This window comes from Metarhizium acridum (genome assembly GCF_019434415.1).
Source record: "Metarhizium acridum strain ARSEF 324 chromosome Unknown scaffold_443, whole genome shotgun sequence".
In the NCBI taxonomy this organism is placed as follows: Eukaryota; Fungi; Ascomycota; class Sordariomycetes; order Hypocreales; family Clavicipitaceae; genus Metarhizium; species Metarhizium acridum.
In genome coordinates, this window is record NW_027094036.1 from 118,431 (window position 1) to 133,136 (window position 14,706).

General features: G+C 45.4%; 4 protein-coding genes across 4 annotated transcripts; 1 reads left to right on the plus strand and 3 right to left on the minus strand.

Annotated features, from left to right (window-relative positions):
• Positions 1-643: 643 nt before the first annotated feature.
• J3458_017745 (uncharacterized protein) lies at positions 644-1,863 on the plus strand (the record flags this gene model as incomplete). Its single annotated transcript, XM_007814425.2, has 1 exon — positions 644-1,863. One exon carries the CDS (start codon positions 644-646, stop codon positions 1,694-1,696), a length of 1,053 nt encoding a protein of 350 aa, XP_007812616.1. The 3' UTR covers positions 1,697-1,863.
• Positions 1,864-2,817: 954 nt separating this feature from the next.
• J3458_017746 (uncharacterized protein) lies at positions 2,818-3,695 on the minus strand (the record flags this gene model as incomplete). The annotated part of the gene is made up of 2 exons (XM_007814426.2): positions 2,818-3,413; positions 3,473-3,695. The coding sequence occupies 2 exons, from the start codon at positions 3,693-3,695 to the stop codon at positions 3,148-3,150; spliced, it is 489 nt and encodes a 162-aa protein (XP_007812617.1). The 3' UTR covers positions 2,818-3,147.
• Positions 3,696-4,522: 827 nt separating this feature from the next.
• On the minus strand, positions 4,523-5,789 carry J3458_017747 (uncharacterized protein). Its single transcript, XM_007814427.2, has one exon. The coding sequence runs from the start codon at positions 5,744-5,746 to the stop codon at positions 4,589-4,591; it is 1,158 nt and encodes a 385-aa protein (XP_007812618.1). The 5' UTR covers positions 5,747-5,789; the 3' UTR covers positions 4,523-4,588.
• A 5,176-nt stretch (positions 5,790-10,965) lies between these two features.
• J3458_017748 (uncharacterized protein) lies at positions 10,966-11,652 on the minus strand (the record flags this gene model as incomplete). Its single annotated transcript, XM_007814428.2, has 1 exon — positions 10,966-11,652. One exon carries the CDS (start codon positions 11,650-11,652, stop codon positions 10,966-10,968), a length of 687 nt encoding a protein of 228 aa, XP_007812619.2.
• Positions 11,653-14,706: the final 3,054 nt, after the last annotated feature.

Consider the following 14,706-nt stretch of genomic DNA (forward strand, 5'->3'; position numbering starts at 1 on the left):
TTGTCCGGGGAATGGGCCGTTTAGAGTCCGGAGCACAACCCCGTCACGGCGATGGCGCCGTCGATCAGAAGGACATGGATGGCAGACAAAGAAGCCACACAAGAGTTGAAGAGTCGAGCCCAACTTTGGTACAGACTCTCTTGTGGGTGCGGCATGACCCGAGACAGTCCACATGGAAGCTCTTGAGCCACTGGAGTCAACTGGATTATGGCTCCTTGTGCCGTGTCCCAAGCCATTGACTGCATTGTACCTTTGAGTTCACTACTGGTTTGCCCCACAAACGATGTCAATGTCGCAAAAAGCCTTCTTCTGAAGCCAAGCGATGGTAGGCAACTTGACCTAGTTTACCGCGACGTAAACGCTCACGATACTCCAAATCCACGTAGCCAGCCAGTCCAGAGTTGCTTTCAACCGTTTCCTAGGTTCAACAACAAAGAGTCGCCAGGTTCACAGGCTACGTCGTCCGTAGATGGAGAAACCGCTCATGCCCTCTCTTCGGGTCCAGCTATCGCCCAAATTAAGAAGCATAACACTGCCAAAGAAGATCCGAAAATGCCTTCCTATATACCTTGGCTGCCTCTTCTTTCTCATCCTATTACTCAATTTCGACGTCCTCTTCTTACTCCCGAGCGCATCCAGCCTCATGGCCTCGCCTGCGCCGCCGCCCGTCAAGTTGCCGGGAAGCACATTCCCACAAAAGATATGGCAGACGTGGAAAATCGACCCCTTGCTGTTTGGCATCACGGAAACCGCGAGGGCAATGACGTGGATAAAACAGAACCCCCATATGCGCTACGAGGTCATTACCGACGCCAGCGACCTGACCTATGTTGAAGAGCATTTTGGACCCGACGGCTTCAACAGGCCGGACATTGTCGAGTTCTATCGACAAGTCAACCTCCGCATCATCAAGGCCGACTTGTTACGGTACATGATTCTGTATGCCGAAGGGGGCATCTACGCCGACATTGATGTCGAGGCCCTCAAGCCATTCCATCGGTTCATTCCTGAGCGCCACAACGAGCAAGACTACGACCTGATTGTCGGCATCGAGGTGGACATGCCGCAGTTTCGCAACCACCGCATCTTGGGACAAAAGTCGCAATCCTTCTGTCAGTGGACCATTGTTGCGCGACCTCGCCATCCAGTCATGCTGCATCTCATCGAGAAGATTATGAAGTGGTTCAAGGGCGTGGCAAGGAAGCAACGCGTGTCCATTGACAAGGTCGAGCTGGACTTTGACCAGGTCATCACCGGCACAGGCCCCTCTGCATTCACCGCGGCGGTGCTCGAGGAGATGAACAAGGCGACCAAGGGCCCCAAGGTCACATGGGACGACTTCCACGACATGGACGAGTCCAAGGTCGTAGGCCGGGTCCTGGTCTTGACGGTCGAGGCCTTTTGCGCCGGACAAGGCCACTCCGACTCGGGAAACCACGGGTCTCGCGGGGCGCTGGTGAAGCATCATTATCACGCATCCAACTGGCCGAGCAAGCATCGACGGTACAGACATCCCGCCTACGGACAAGTGGAAGAGTGCAACTGGGACGCCGAGTGCGTGGAGCAGTGGGACAAGGATGTGGCTGCGTTTGACAAGTTGTCAGAGGCGGACAAGAAGAAGATTATCGTGGAGCGGCTCAAATTGCTGCAAGAACAACAGCAGCCACAGATACAAGCAGTGGGTAAAGAGTCATGATTTCTTACGGTCGGAGTTATAGACATGATTGGCTAGGATTGTATAACAGCACAGCAGCATCGGATCATTGCGACAGGGGGCTCGCGGACTCATATTCAGAGGCGTTGGGGAAATCAGTTACTGGGCTTCTTGTCATATGAGTTTTATCCAAGTACATACATTACTCACACATAGTCTACGTTCAACGCGCGCGCGAGGGTGGCAGAAAACTAGAGCTGTGGTAATATTGATTGCCTCGGTTGCACCAAGAATCTACAACCCGAAAAGCCCAACTGTAATCACTCATTACAGAGTACGTACTTGTGCTGGGAAAGGGCCCCGTTAGAATTTGCAGGCCCGAACCTTACCTAGTATTCCAACCCTGTCAAAAATGCCAGTAGTAACCTGGGTTCGCTGGGTTCAAACTCAATGGAGTCGCAAGAGCATCTTGATGGATCTGTCTTGGCCTACACTTTGGCCGCCCAGCGGGCTTCACATGTCTCTTGTCCTCGGCTTCTGAGCAACCATGCCGCCGCCACTGGGTTGCCCGGGTTCGGGGTGGGAGCCTGGGGGAAGAGCATCCCTGACCAGGCCGTGTCCAAGATCCTCCACTCGGTACAGAACATGCCAAGGTTAGGAACTTGGCCTGGGGAAGTCTGGGACGACAGGGTAGTTATTAGATAAGCCGTGGGCAAATTGCTTCCATTGGCCTTTGGAACAGCCACCACCATGTAAGTTACATTGTAGATGGCACCAATCGAGCCACCTCCATATGCACCCCTGGCCAAGATCCATAGTTGCAGCTGGGCTTGCAACTAGCACCGCGATTCCATGGAAAATATACTTGATTTGGCAGTTTAGTCCACTCGGCAGTGGAGCAGCAGGATTGTATTCGACGTCGAACATGCTCGCAGGGCCCGAAGTTGATGTGACGCGACGTAAGTCGGGTGATACACGAAATCGGCGGAGGCGTGCTGGAGGACAAAAGAAAAAAAAACGCTTGATCCTTGGTGCTCGTATTGTATGCACATGAGTAAGTAAAGGTGCACCACCGCCCTCATGACCGTGTTGCGCCGTGAAGACATATCGCGGCTCGCCCCAGGTGTAGGTATCCAGAACAAATTGCAAGTGTAGGACAAAGGCAAGGGAAATATGTCCGACTCAGTTCTGACTAGACTACAAGTTTAGTTTTGGTTACTAAATTATAATTACAAGAAGTGAAAAAAAAAGTCCTTTGGGGTGTGACCAGATCCCACGGGAGACATGCCGCATTCGCTCACCACCAAAGGATAGTTAAGAAACGACGCTTAGCGGCATGCAATTGATTATGGTCCATGCGACTACATGTCTCCCGCAAGTCCATAAATTAAGGAAAGAAAAAAAGGTCTATGTGTCTTGGTCCACCATGCTGAATTCGCGCCTAGGCAGACGCTGTCTCGGAGTGTTGAAACAGCTCCAAGAATGGACACAAATCACAGAGCAAACGCCGCGACTGCCAACATGGCCAATCCTCCCATGGGCGCAAAGACAGTTGCTCCGGCGGTGACGACAGGAGGCGAGGTTGGCGCGCCGGTAGAGGTCGGCTCTGGAACAGGATTTACCGTGGTCTCTGGAGCAGGCACAGGAGCGACAGTAGCAGTTTGACCTGGTCTTTGAGTCGGCGTTGGCGCAGACTTGGCGGTGTTGCTGCCGCTGCCAGCGTTGGCACAAAGCTTTTGAGTTGCAGGAAGGACCTTGTCTGGATGGCAGGTGTCAGTCAAGGATGATTCCATGGCATGGCAAGATATGTAAACGTACTTAGAGCGACGTCCTGGCCGCAAGCGCTGAGAATACAGCCCGCAGCAGCGCCCTGAATGACATTGAATTGCTCGCAAACGCAAGCCAAATCAGTTTCTGAGCAGCTCGTGCTCTGTTTCACGGCGTCGTTGAGACAGGAAAGCGAGCAGCTGGGCAGATCTGCGAGGCTCTGACCAGCGGCCAGCGAGACCATGGCCAGAGACGCAACGGTGAGGAACTTCATGGTGAGTGTAGATTCGACACGAATGAGGGTTGCCAAAAACTACAGCTGTGTTGTACTGGGCCAAGTCTGACTCGACAAAAGTTAGGGTAACAAGTTTTCCGGGGAAATGGGCAGCTTGGCCCATGTTTTGTACAAGGACATGCCCACATATGACCATGGATTTTGGTTTCTTCAACCCATTGTTCTCCTAGCCGCCTCCACCAGCGCCCTCCGCTGAGAGATCAGCAAGTTATGAACTTGTAAGAAACCCAAAGTGGAATAAGTGACCGGGAGGTTCCCAGCTAGGTGCCGGGGCCCAAACCGCTGCGGACTCCTCTAGACTGCCAAGTTTTTGACATGTGCCACTGGGCTGAGACGCTGCGCCATTTGTTTATGCTTACATGCTCTCTGGGACATGTCCAGTCAAAAGTCAACCATGTCACACTTTGGCCGAATCCTTGGGCGCAGTACGCGAGTCCGAATCCGGTGTACAGAGCCTGGACATGACAAGGCAAACTGTCCAATGTGCCAAAGGAAGATTTGGGTCGTACGTAGCTGTCGAGTAGTCCCAGCGCCATCGGTCCTGTGGTATTTAATGATGATGATTCTTCTCTTGACCAACGGGGACTCGGGGCACCTTGTTCGTTTTTTGTACGTGGCAACTAGGAGCCAGAGATGAGACTCCAGACACCTTGACTATTTCAGTATAAAACCGTTGGGTCTCACGTCTCGAGTTCGTAGTGCTCCCCGCGAGACTACAACAAGGTCAGAGACAAACACGGGCGCTAACCTGGATCTCAGACAGGGCGGGTTGGCAAATACATCCCATTCCATACAATGCTTCTTGTGGCGCGAAAGAAGGCAAGTAGTAGTCCATTGCTTGTCGAGCCAATTAGTTGCACAAGACGTATAAGCTAGGGCGCTATTCCCTGGTTCTGGCTCTTTGCGTATCTCTCCCACGGCGTCTCATATACACCACTCGTTCTCGCCTTGACAAAGTCGTCTGAATCAAAAAACCTGCACATCTTCATCCAATCCAGATCCCACATGTCATTCAGATGCGTCAAGTTGTTCCAGGACCCCCAGAGCCGATTCCACATCTTGACATGCAGGACCCGTATCGGACCCTCGGTCAACTCGGCATTGTCGCCAAGGTACTTGGAGTAGTATTCGGGAAGGGCATTCCAGATAGGCGGCAGACGGTTTACTGGAAACGGGCCATCGGCTGCAAATGCATTCTTTGACTTCAAGACACCCTGCTCCATGTCCCTTGCGTCGTAGTCTGCCGTGCTCCTGGCCGCCCTAATGAGTTTGGCATGCATGTCGAGATTTGGCTTCAGGACCAGCATGCCGGCATTGATGTTGTCGAGTTGGAATTGCGCCACGCCCGCATAGACGTAGTTGCACATGTCCTCCCCGCCCTTGTCGTTGCTGACAACGGCCTGGTCCTCGGGATGCAAAGCGGCCTTGTTGCACTGTTGCTCCGGCACCAAGTCGAAGATGTCGTCCATGTTCCGAATGGGAAAGGCATCCGAATCAAGGAACACGATGCGCTTCCATTCAACCTGTTTCCACAAATTGAGCTTGGACAGTACGTCTATCCACCGCTTCGTCAGAATCGCTTCATCCGGTATGATGGTATCTAGCAGTTCAATCTCCTTGACAATGGCTCCTTGTCCTCGGAATATCTGGCGGTGCGTCTCAGGGATAAAGGGGCATACAAAGACAATGACGGGATATTTTGACCGGTAGTCGGACCAGAGAAGCCTCCAGATGATGGATTGCGTAGATTCGAAATAGGGACCTCGAGTGTCCGAGTTGCGGCTGCAGTAGAATGTCGCAAAGGCGAATCTAGATGGCTCACGAATGTTTTGCGCCGCATATTTCGACAGAGGCGCAAAGTCGCGTCGAGGAACCGGGTCATTAGGGAATTCCAAGCCCGGATCTTGAGCGTCCGAGAGAGCACTGTGTGTATTCAAGCTTGCGCGCCATGGGTAGATGAGGCATGTGGCGAGAAGGAGAACAAGTCCAATAGCTGCCAAGAACTTTGGCCGAAGAGGCGGCGCAACCATTGGGAGCACGCTGGTCGTTTTTGGTTTTTCTGGAAAGAGTCTGGTGTGCTGGGGATTGAATCGAGATCCAAGTTGATTCATTGTTAGTTGGACGCCCACTAAAGTAGGGCCAACAGCGCCTCCACGTGAAAAATCGGCACCAGGATGCTCGGGCATCTTCAATGTTGCCAATTGCATCCCACGTTGAGTTACATTGAGTCAAGTTGTCAAACGCCTCCGTTGCGCCATTGGAGCGAGATCCCCGACCTTGGATGCAAACCACATACAGATGGAAAAACATTGTTGGAAGTCGCTGCAAGTAGCATTTTACTCTCGATGCGCTCATACAGCACCACTATCGTGACAGAGAAAGACTCAGTTGTACATCCTCTATAATTTCACTTGGCATCTCCTACACTGCTACTACTACTATTTACACCAATATCCGAAATGAATAAACGCCTTACTATTTAACTAATAGGCATTGATATTATTTGCTGCCTTAATCTTCGATGGGAAGCCCAGCTAGTAATATTTGTGTATCCGGGGAATCAAGCAGCTTTAGACGGTTTTTAAGTATGCCGGCAAAAATCCATTTCCATTAATAATATTACAGCCGGGTCTGAGAAAGAGCTAAACATAGTAATTTATATTCCTGTCTGATTCTTAAATAGAAACTGGAAGAATTATAAGGCCTGCTATAATGTCGGTCCGATGCCAATGTGACCTATTGCCACAGTTACAACCAAAGCGCAAGACTTTGATGTCTGATGGACCTCAAACCAGACCAGTTGCACTTTTTGTCTTGGTAGACGTGCCTGCCTCCTTCTTATTTACTGCACCACAGCATGAAGGAACCGCCGACATGTGGCCTGGCATCACTGAGCACCACCACAGCAAGAATCATGGTAAAATGCGTTAACCCCTTGCTTTTTTTTTGGCCAACTACAGCAATTTGCACCATATTTTGATAAATACTAGGCTAGCCATCCCAGTGTCATTAAATAAAAGCAAGCAATGGGAAAAAGGTGGTGAGTGTATTGAAAACTTATCGGCCGGCTAATGGAGCGCTCCTTCCAGATTTTGAAGAATGGAGAGGACGCATTGTTTTGGTTAAAAAAAAAAAGAAGAAGAAAGTGTCGTTTCTTACGAACTTCTTAGCTATCTAGTGCTCTGAATGGTGCTTCGTTTTAGAATGGATCCTTCTCGTGATTGATATCAAAATTTTGTTGCCAAAGGACGCGCCGTGTATGCCGAACTTGTCCGCAATGTCGAACGATTTGGCGATGTGTCCCGCCCCGTGCCCCAAATCGCCCCAAATTACGAGATCGAAATCGATAACGCATCCATAGCCGTCTTCAATATTAATATAAAGCAGATAGTATCAGAAATATAACAGCGATTTACGCGGTGGAAAAGGCGGTTATTAGGGAGGCTTTTAGAGGCCTCGATAAAAGAATTTAATAATACTAATAATTAGCGAGAATATCTGTTAAATACACTGAAACCCTGAAAATTAACCTAGCCCTTTTATACCTTAGAAGAGCCCTTAAAAAAACCCCTGCCAAGACCCTTAATTCGTGCCCTAAATTGAGCCCTAGAAAAAGCAAACATCACATGTGCACGCTTACGACCTCTAAATATCACCAGACCTTTTTAACCTAACAGATACAGTCCTGCAACTATGTAGGGGATGTCTATAGTCTTTTACAAGTGTCTAACCCTAGAAATAGAGATACTATGTATACAAATTACGTTTAGAGTAATAGTAAGGCTATCCTTACTATAGATAATTTTACTAGCTGTAATTTCGTTTTTAAGGTTCTTAAACAAATATTATCTTTAAATTAAATACCACTTAGCTTTTCTTAAGTAATAGAGAAAACTAAAAAGCGTATAACCCTAAAAGTAATTTAATAAGTAATTATTTAAAATAAATTAATATTATAATAAGAGCTTATAAAGTTATTATAAATTAATAGATACTATTATAAACTAATATATACTACTATATATTATTATATACTATTATAAACTAATATATACTATTATAAACTAATATATGCTATTATAAACTAATATATACTATTATATACTATTATATACTATTATATACTATTATATACTATTATATACTAATATATACTATTATATACTATTATATACTATTATATACTATTATATACTATTATATACTATTATATACTATTATATACTATTATATACTATTATATACTATTATATACTATTATATACTATTATATACTATTATATACTATTATATACTATTATATACTATTATATACTATTATATACTATTATATACTATTATATACTATTATATACTATTATATACTATTATATACTATTATATACTATTATATACTATTATATACTATTATATACTATTATATACTATTATATACTATTATATATTATTATATAGTAATAGTATTATTAAATACTTTTTATTTAGCTTATTTTTTAATGTTCTCTTTTTAAAAAGCTAATTAATAAGTTAAGAATTTAAAATACTTAAAAAAAATTATTATTAATTATTAACTTAAAATATTTATTAAGTATTATAAAAAGTAATATTATTATATTTAATATACTTTAACGTATATAAAAAGCTAACTTATTATAAGTGTAATTAGTAGCGTGAGTGGGAAACGTAAAGGGGAACGCGCACGAACGAAATGTAATGCCAGTGCCGTATTTATTGCTAGGTGGTTCGCGCGTTAACATTAAAGGACTAAACAGATACAAAGCTACACGAGATTTAATACGATTTAAGACGCCTATAATAGGGTGTAAAAGGTCCACGAGTACCCGTGTAGGTTGCTTACTTATAAGCTTTAAGTAAATATAAGTAAGAAAAAAAGACTTAAATATTTATAAGAGAAAATAAAATACTTATAATTATTTATTAAAAATATTAAGTATTTTTAAGTACTTAAATAAAACTTATATAACTTACTTTATACTTTAAACTTAAGACTTATTATAAATATAATTAAATATTAAAGAGTTAATATTAATTATTATAATTAATTATTATAATTTATTTATTTATTTAATTTATATTATTATATTATATTATTATATATTTATAGGTATTTATAAGGTACTTATCTTTATATTAAATTACTTATAATATACTTAAATTACCTATATAATAAAATAAGTAGCCCACGAATAACCCAAGAAAAACTTGGATACCTACGGGTGCCCACGGGTACCCGTTTTTACACTCTAGCCCACAAGCGAGCACCTTCGCGTGCACTCTCGCTGCGGCGCGTGCGGATTTCTATTTAACAAGGGAGACCAATTTTACGCATGTAAGCACCGATTCCTTGACTGGACAAAAACTTGCGCTGATGCTTATCCAAATGTAGTTACCAACGACACTAATAAATGCTCAATCAACATCACCAGTTATAGGTGTTTCGACTTTCCCAGCTCCCTTTATTTTACTGACAAAAGGCTGTGTAGTATGCCCGGCTGCAAACATTGCCAGTCTTTGGAGACCATTACAATTCACAAGCATTGTCTGGAGTTGTTCTTGTGTCGAGTTGGCGCCTCAAGTCTTGGCGGCAGCAGCCTTGGGGGGCTAGAGAAGCTATCTCGGGAAATAATCGAAATAATTTGGGACTTCTGCCATGGCCTTTGGTATTGCAGCGTTTTGGATCTTACTGGCCAATTGTCAGCGCTGCAAAACAGCATTCAAGACCAGCAGCGAACAATCCCCCTCACTGGTATCAAGGATTGGATTCGTGGCAACAAAGTATGCCTTGGGGACAGTCCCAATGACTCTATTATTCGTTTGTCAGGTGATTCTCGGGGCCTTGCATGCATTGAGAGGCTGGGAAATTTGGATGCAGATGGATGCTCCCGGTCTGACTACATGGGCTACATTGTTGGAGCTGCTGAACGGTTTAATGGCGGATTGGTAGATTTCCAGGTCGGTTCATCCCTCGAAGTTCCAGAACTTGTTACTGACGATTCTTAGTTCGGGATGGCCAGACTGCGGGTCTTGACGGGGCCTATTCATATTTGGGACACTCCCTCACCGCCGCCTCTGCGTCGTAGTATTGTCGATGATGGCATTATCACTCCCACCCCATATCCACGGGATATTCATCTAGGAACCGTGGAGCTGCCTAGCTGTACTGGCATTACGCTTTTTGTTGCCCGTGGCTCCATATATGCTGCCCACGCTCATACAAAGGCCGACTTGTACGCCTACAGAACTTTTGAGAATCTTCCGCCCGCAAGGAGAAGGTCAGTTGCTTGGATTTACGTGCCTGTACATGGAAAAATCACATAAATTGGGTTCAGCCGGTCGACAAATCAGCATGGACTTGTCGCTCCCACCGCAGCATTTATAGGTAAGACGAGGACATAAAAGTGCGACTTTTGCAATGCATCTAATAAACACCAGTTTCGCTTTGAGTCTGCAAGAGAACTTCTGATCGGGCTTTATAACACAAAACCTCGAGACTTCGCATCCCTTAGAAGGCCGCAAACTCTCATTTATAAAAAGAATGATAAGCTTCCAATATGCTTTGTCGGTGGCTTTTCAGGAAAAGATATTATTAGCGATACACCCGTCCCGAAGCAACTCCCCCGCACTCCGCGTACGTGGTAGGTAGCAGACCCATACATGTCATGGGCCCTCCTCGAAAACATCTATAGAATTCGAGTGTATAACATTTCTGAAACGAATTTATGCAGAGGGCTGATATTGGAGTACGAAATGGGAGGGTCACTGGCTCTCGGACAGTGCAGACTCGGGGTTGATCCATTCAGAGAATACGCAAGGCCGACGCTTTTTTGCTTCACCAACACTAGGTGCCAGCGACTTGGTGAGGGAGAGATGAAAGGTGTTCAAGTGGAATGCTCTGCACATCATATCCACGTTCATGAACGAACTGGTTGGACGTGTTGTGAGATGGTTGGCTTACTATATGCCTGGTTTAGTCAGGATGAGATGGATATAGAGTATGAAAATGGTAATCTAAACGCTGGTAATGTTCCAGATATACAAAGTTTTTTGAATAACGAATTCACTTCCTACTCCTGCCTTTATTGTGGTCGCTTGTCCCAGACGTCGTCCTGCTCTTTCCCTTCTCCTCCGCCTTTGGCTCCAGGGTCAAGGTCCAAATGCCTAAATCATCCTTAAAAAAAACCATCCGCTTGATTACTGTCAAAGCAAGTCTTGACATTGCGCCAGTCTTTCAAGTTGTCTCTCTTGCCTCTCTCTTTTCGTAAAACCTGAACGCCCGTTTCTCATATTGATCCATGATCCACCTGTCGTACTGCTCTCCCATCCCTTGCCATGACGTCCACGTCTTTACATCCATGTACTGAGAGCTAGGTCCAAATAATGGCTTGTCTCCTTCGAGTTTCTCCCACATCTCGATAGTACTAGGGTCTGCCTGCCATACTGCTACCGGATCAGGTTGGAGGCCGAATACTGCGGCTTCTCTAGCCTCTAAGCCCATGACAAAATCAACGGCTACCTCCAATGTAGTTTCCACGGCATGTCCATTCATTCCTTCCACGTAGCCACGGATCTTGTGCTTGATAGAATCAAATCCAATGGGTGCGCTAAGGCCATCTTGTACCCCCGTAGATACCAAGACGACGGGAAGAGGGCCTAAATGCTTAGAATCCTCTTTATTATACCCCTTTGAACAGATGATGACGAGCAGTGCGCGGAACAGTGGCTGCAGAATATGATTCTTATAGTCGACTTGGTCGCGATTCGCCCTATAGCGTATTACTCTATAGACGTGGCGTCGCCTCTCTGTTTTATCGCATATAGCTTTGTTCAAGGAAATGAGGGCGTTGATAGTTGATTGAGAAGGCACACTTTCCTCAGGCAGGTCGCGTGGCTCTATGGGCTTGCAAATAAATCGCATATGCTCGATCTCGCTTTGATATGGACGAAACCAGCGACGGTAAACGTAATTGTGAAGTACCATCTTCAATAGCGCCGTTTTTCGATCCGGTAGAATGTAAAAAGGCACTGACTTGTTGCATGTATCACAGAAGTCTTGAGCTGACATGCCGGGCAAACGGTCGATATGTAAAACTGAGGGATAATAGATATTGACGGTGGCATAGCGGTACATGGAGTGTCGATGATCTCCTTCCTCCCCAGAGCGTTGTAGGAAAAACCAGTGATCTCGAGTAGATGGCGGCCCCTGTAGTGGCAAAAAAGGGGGTATAGTTGGTGAAGCCATAGATGATGACGTCTGTAAAGATGAAATGAGTAAGACTTGGGATAAAACTGTACAGTGAAGATTAAGGAGAGCGATTAATGTATTTTATAGAGTAAGTTAATAAAGGGAGAGGAGGAGTCATAGATTGCCGGCAAGGGCAGACCTGGTTAATATATGTTATGTGGGGCTTTTTAAGTTTTTAGAGTGAGTCACTCGCATAAACCATGTCTTGCTTCCAAGCACTTAGTAGCTAAGGCTTTCGCGAGATAGCCTTTACCGGCGTGCCGCTTTAAAACACTACTCTACTAGCTTTTAACGCATCGAGATGCATGTGATAGGCCTCTAGTAAACTGAGCTGATTCCACGGAGTTACACAGTCTATAAAAAAGAGTATAAATTATCTTGATACCTTTTTATTACTTTAATAGCTTATATTAGAAAAATAAAAGCGCGTTTTATATATTATAAAGTATTTAATTTAATGAAAAGCTACCAAAGCCTATCTTAAAGGTTTTATATCACTTTAACTTAATAAGCCAGGTTATACATACTTACCACTTGTTATAGTTAAGTGACCAATAATACAAATTACAATAAAAGACTAGCCTTCTAATAAATAACTATAGTTTGTAGATTAGAGCCTAGATAAATAGTGGCCTTATCTAGAATAGAACAAAAGCTAAACATGTGCAAAGAATGTACGTGTCTAAACATATCCAAGTATAGGAGGTCTGCTTTTTGTGGGCTACACAAAATACACCAGATACCTATCAACTACAACGGGTTACGCCTTCACCTACTTCTCAGAAGCCAGCTTAATATCCCGTTACTAACTATCTTGGATCCAGTCATTGATTTCATGCTTAATTAGAGACTGATGTATGCGAATCGGCGCAGACTTCGTATACTATTACTTCTACATGAAGAAAATGGGTCAGTCTGTTCCCGTTTCAGACAGAGAGCCATCTACTTACCTTTAGGCAACGTCTGGTCGTGACCTCCCTCACTCTTAATCGAGACGAGCTGAGCATCAGCTACGGGAACATCCTGCGAACCGTAGGCCTTCTGAAGGCCGATGTTGACGGTGAAAACCTCTCTGCGAAAAGGGTGGTGGGCGAGCAACAAGAAACGCCCCCTACCGATATCAGCATCAATATCGTTGTTAGTTCTGGTATGTGTTTGATGGGCTATGTGCAGGTTAATACTTAGCTGCTGGAAGTGGCTGCATGGGGGCCGAGAAACCCGAGTCGGCCTAGGCCCCTCAGTCAGTAATGATACTGGAACCGCCCGTCCCTGTCAGGCTTCGCCTGAATCCACGTGTTAACTGTTGAATTTATTGAGCTTGATTACGATTCCCGAGCCGGCGCATTGTGCCTTGAATTTGAGTCCTAGGGCGAGGTTCAGCCTTCTATTCAAGTACTAAAGGGCGGTCGGGTAATTTACTATCTCCCATGCGTCTGTTCCCCACCATGAATTTGTTATCTCATCGAGTAGGTGTTGGATCAAAAAAGTCAAGGTGATATTGGAGCTCCGCTGTTGGTTACATATGATAGTTCAATGTTACATATGTCTGGTACTTTTTCTGGGGCTCCAGACGTCAATTAGGGCACGGATTGAGGGTCTCGGCAGGGGTCTTCAGGGGCTCTTCCAGGCCTGAGGTTAGTGTATTCAACAGAGATGTTCGTCAATCATCAACATCGTCAAATTCGCTCAATTAAGGCCTCCAAAAGCCTCCCCAATAACCGGCTTATTCGCTGTGTAAATTGCTCTTGTATTTCCAACAGCAGGCGGATACGCTCTACTTGGTTGAGCGCAACAGTGTCCGAACCAAACATCTTGGCTATGTCAATACGCTGCCGTACATGGAATCCTGCCGAGGGACCTTAAGTGATTACATGTCGTTCTAATCCGACACCCTCGAACTCCAGCTTAATCGTGTCGCATGTCCCGGCGTCACTATTACCTGACGGCTGCCACCTCCAAACACCTCTTGTCATGCCTCGTTGGCGTCGGGAAAGATCCTTTCTAGTTGTTGAGCGTCCATATCGGCATAGTGCTATAGTACTCTTGTGGCTTTATTGGTCATTATTAGCACCAATGCTGCCGAAGCGTCTTCTAAGGCCTACTTACCATCCGCATCAGGGGATTCCAGTTCCGTATTTGGTCCGGGAATATCGTACCTAGGTGCATATTGCGTGAAATGAGCCGGAAACGCGTCCTATAGTTCGAAAACACACTCATTTAGGTCCGTAGATCTAGGGTTAGGGTTACCGGCAGCATTAACAGCTACTATTAACCGTCCGACGGGCATAGTCTAGAAGGTACACACCAACGGGACGGTCGTTAAGCCGGATGATAGCTTCAAATAACACGGTTGAATTCATTGGTAGCTACGCACCTTGTAGTAGCTTTAAATTGAACAGCTGTCACAGACCTCCTTTTACAGCCATTTCTTTTCCTTCCTATTTACTTAAATAACCGCCGCAGCCAACCTTACGGCGGCAGTCCTCGTTCATTCAACGAGCCCGTTGTAGCTTTCCGGCCCGGCCTGACCGTCATACGCGATAATCGCCCTCGATATGCGATATCAACAAGGGCAGCAGAGGCTTTAGCAGCTTTATCGCAAGGCTTGACAGCGACGAGCCTGCGGCATCTGCAAAAAGACATTCCGGTCGAAAAATCAGGTCTTCTAGCCCCTAATATCGCGAGTATCAGTGACAGCTGTAGCAGCTAGATGCTTGGTACCAAAGC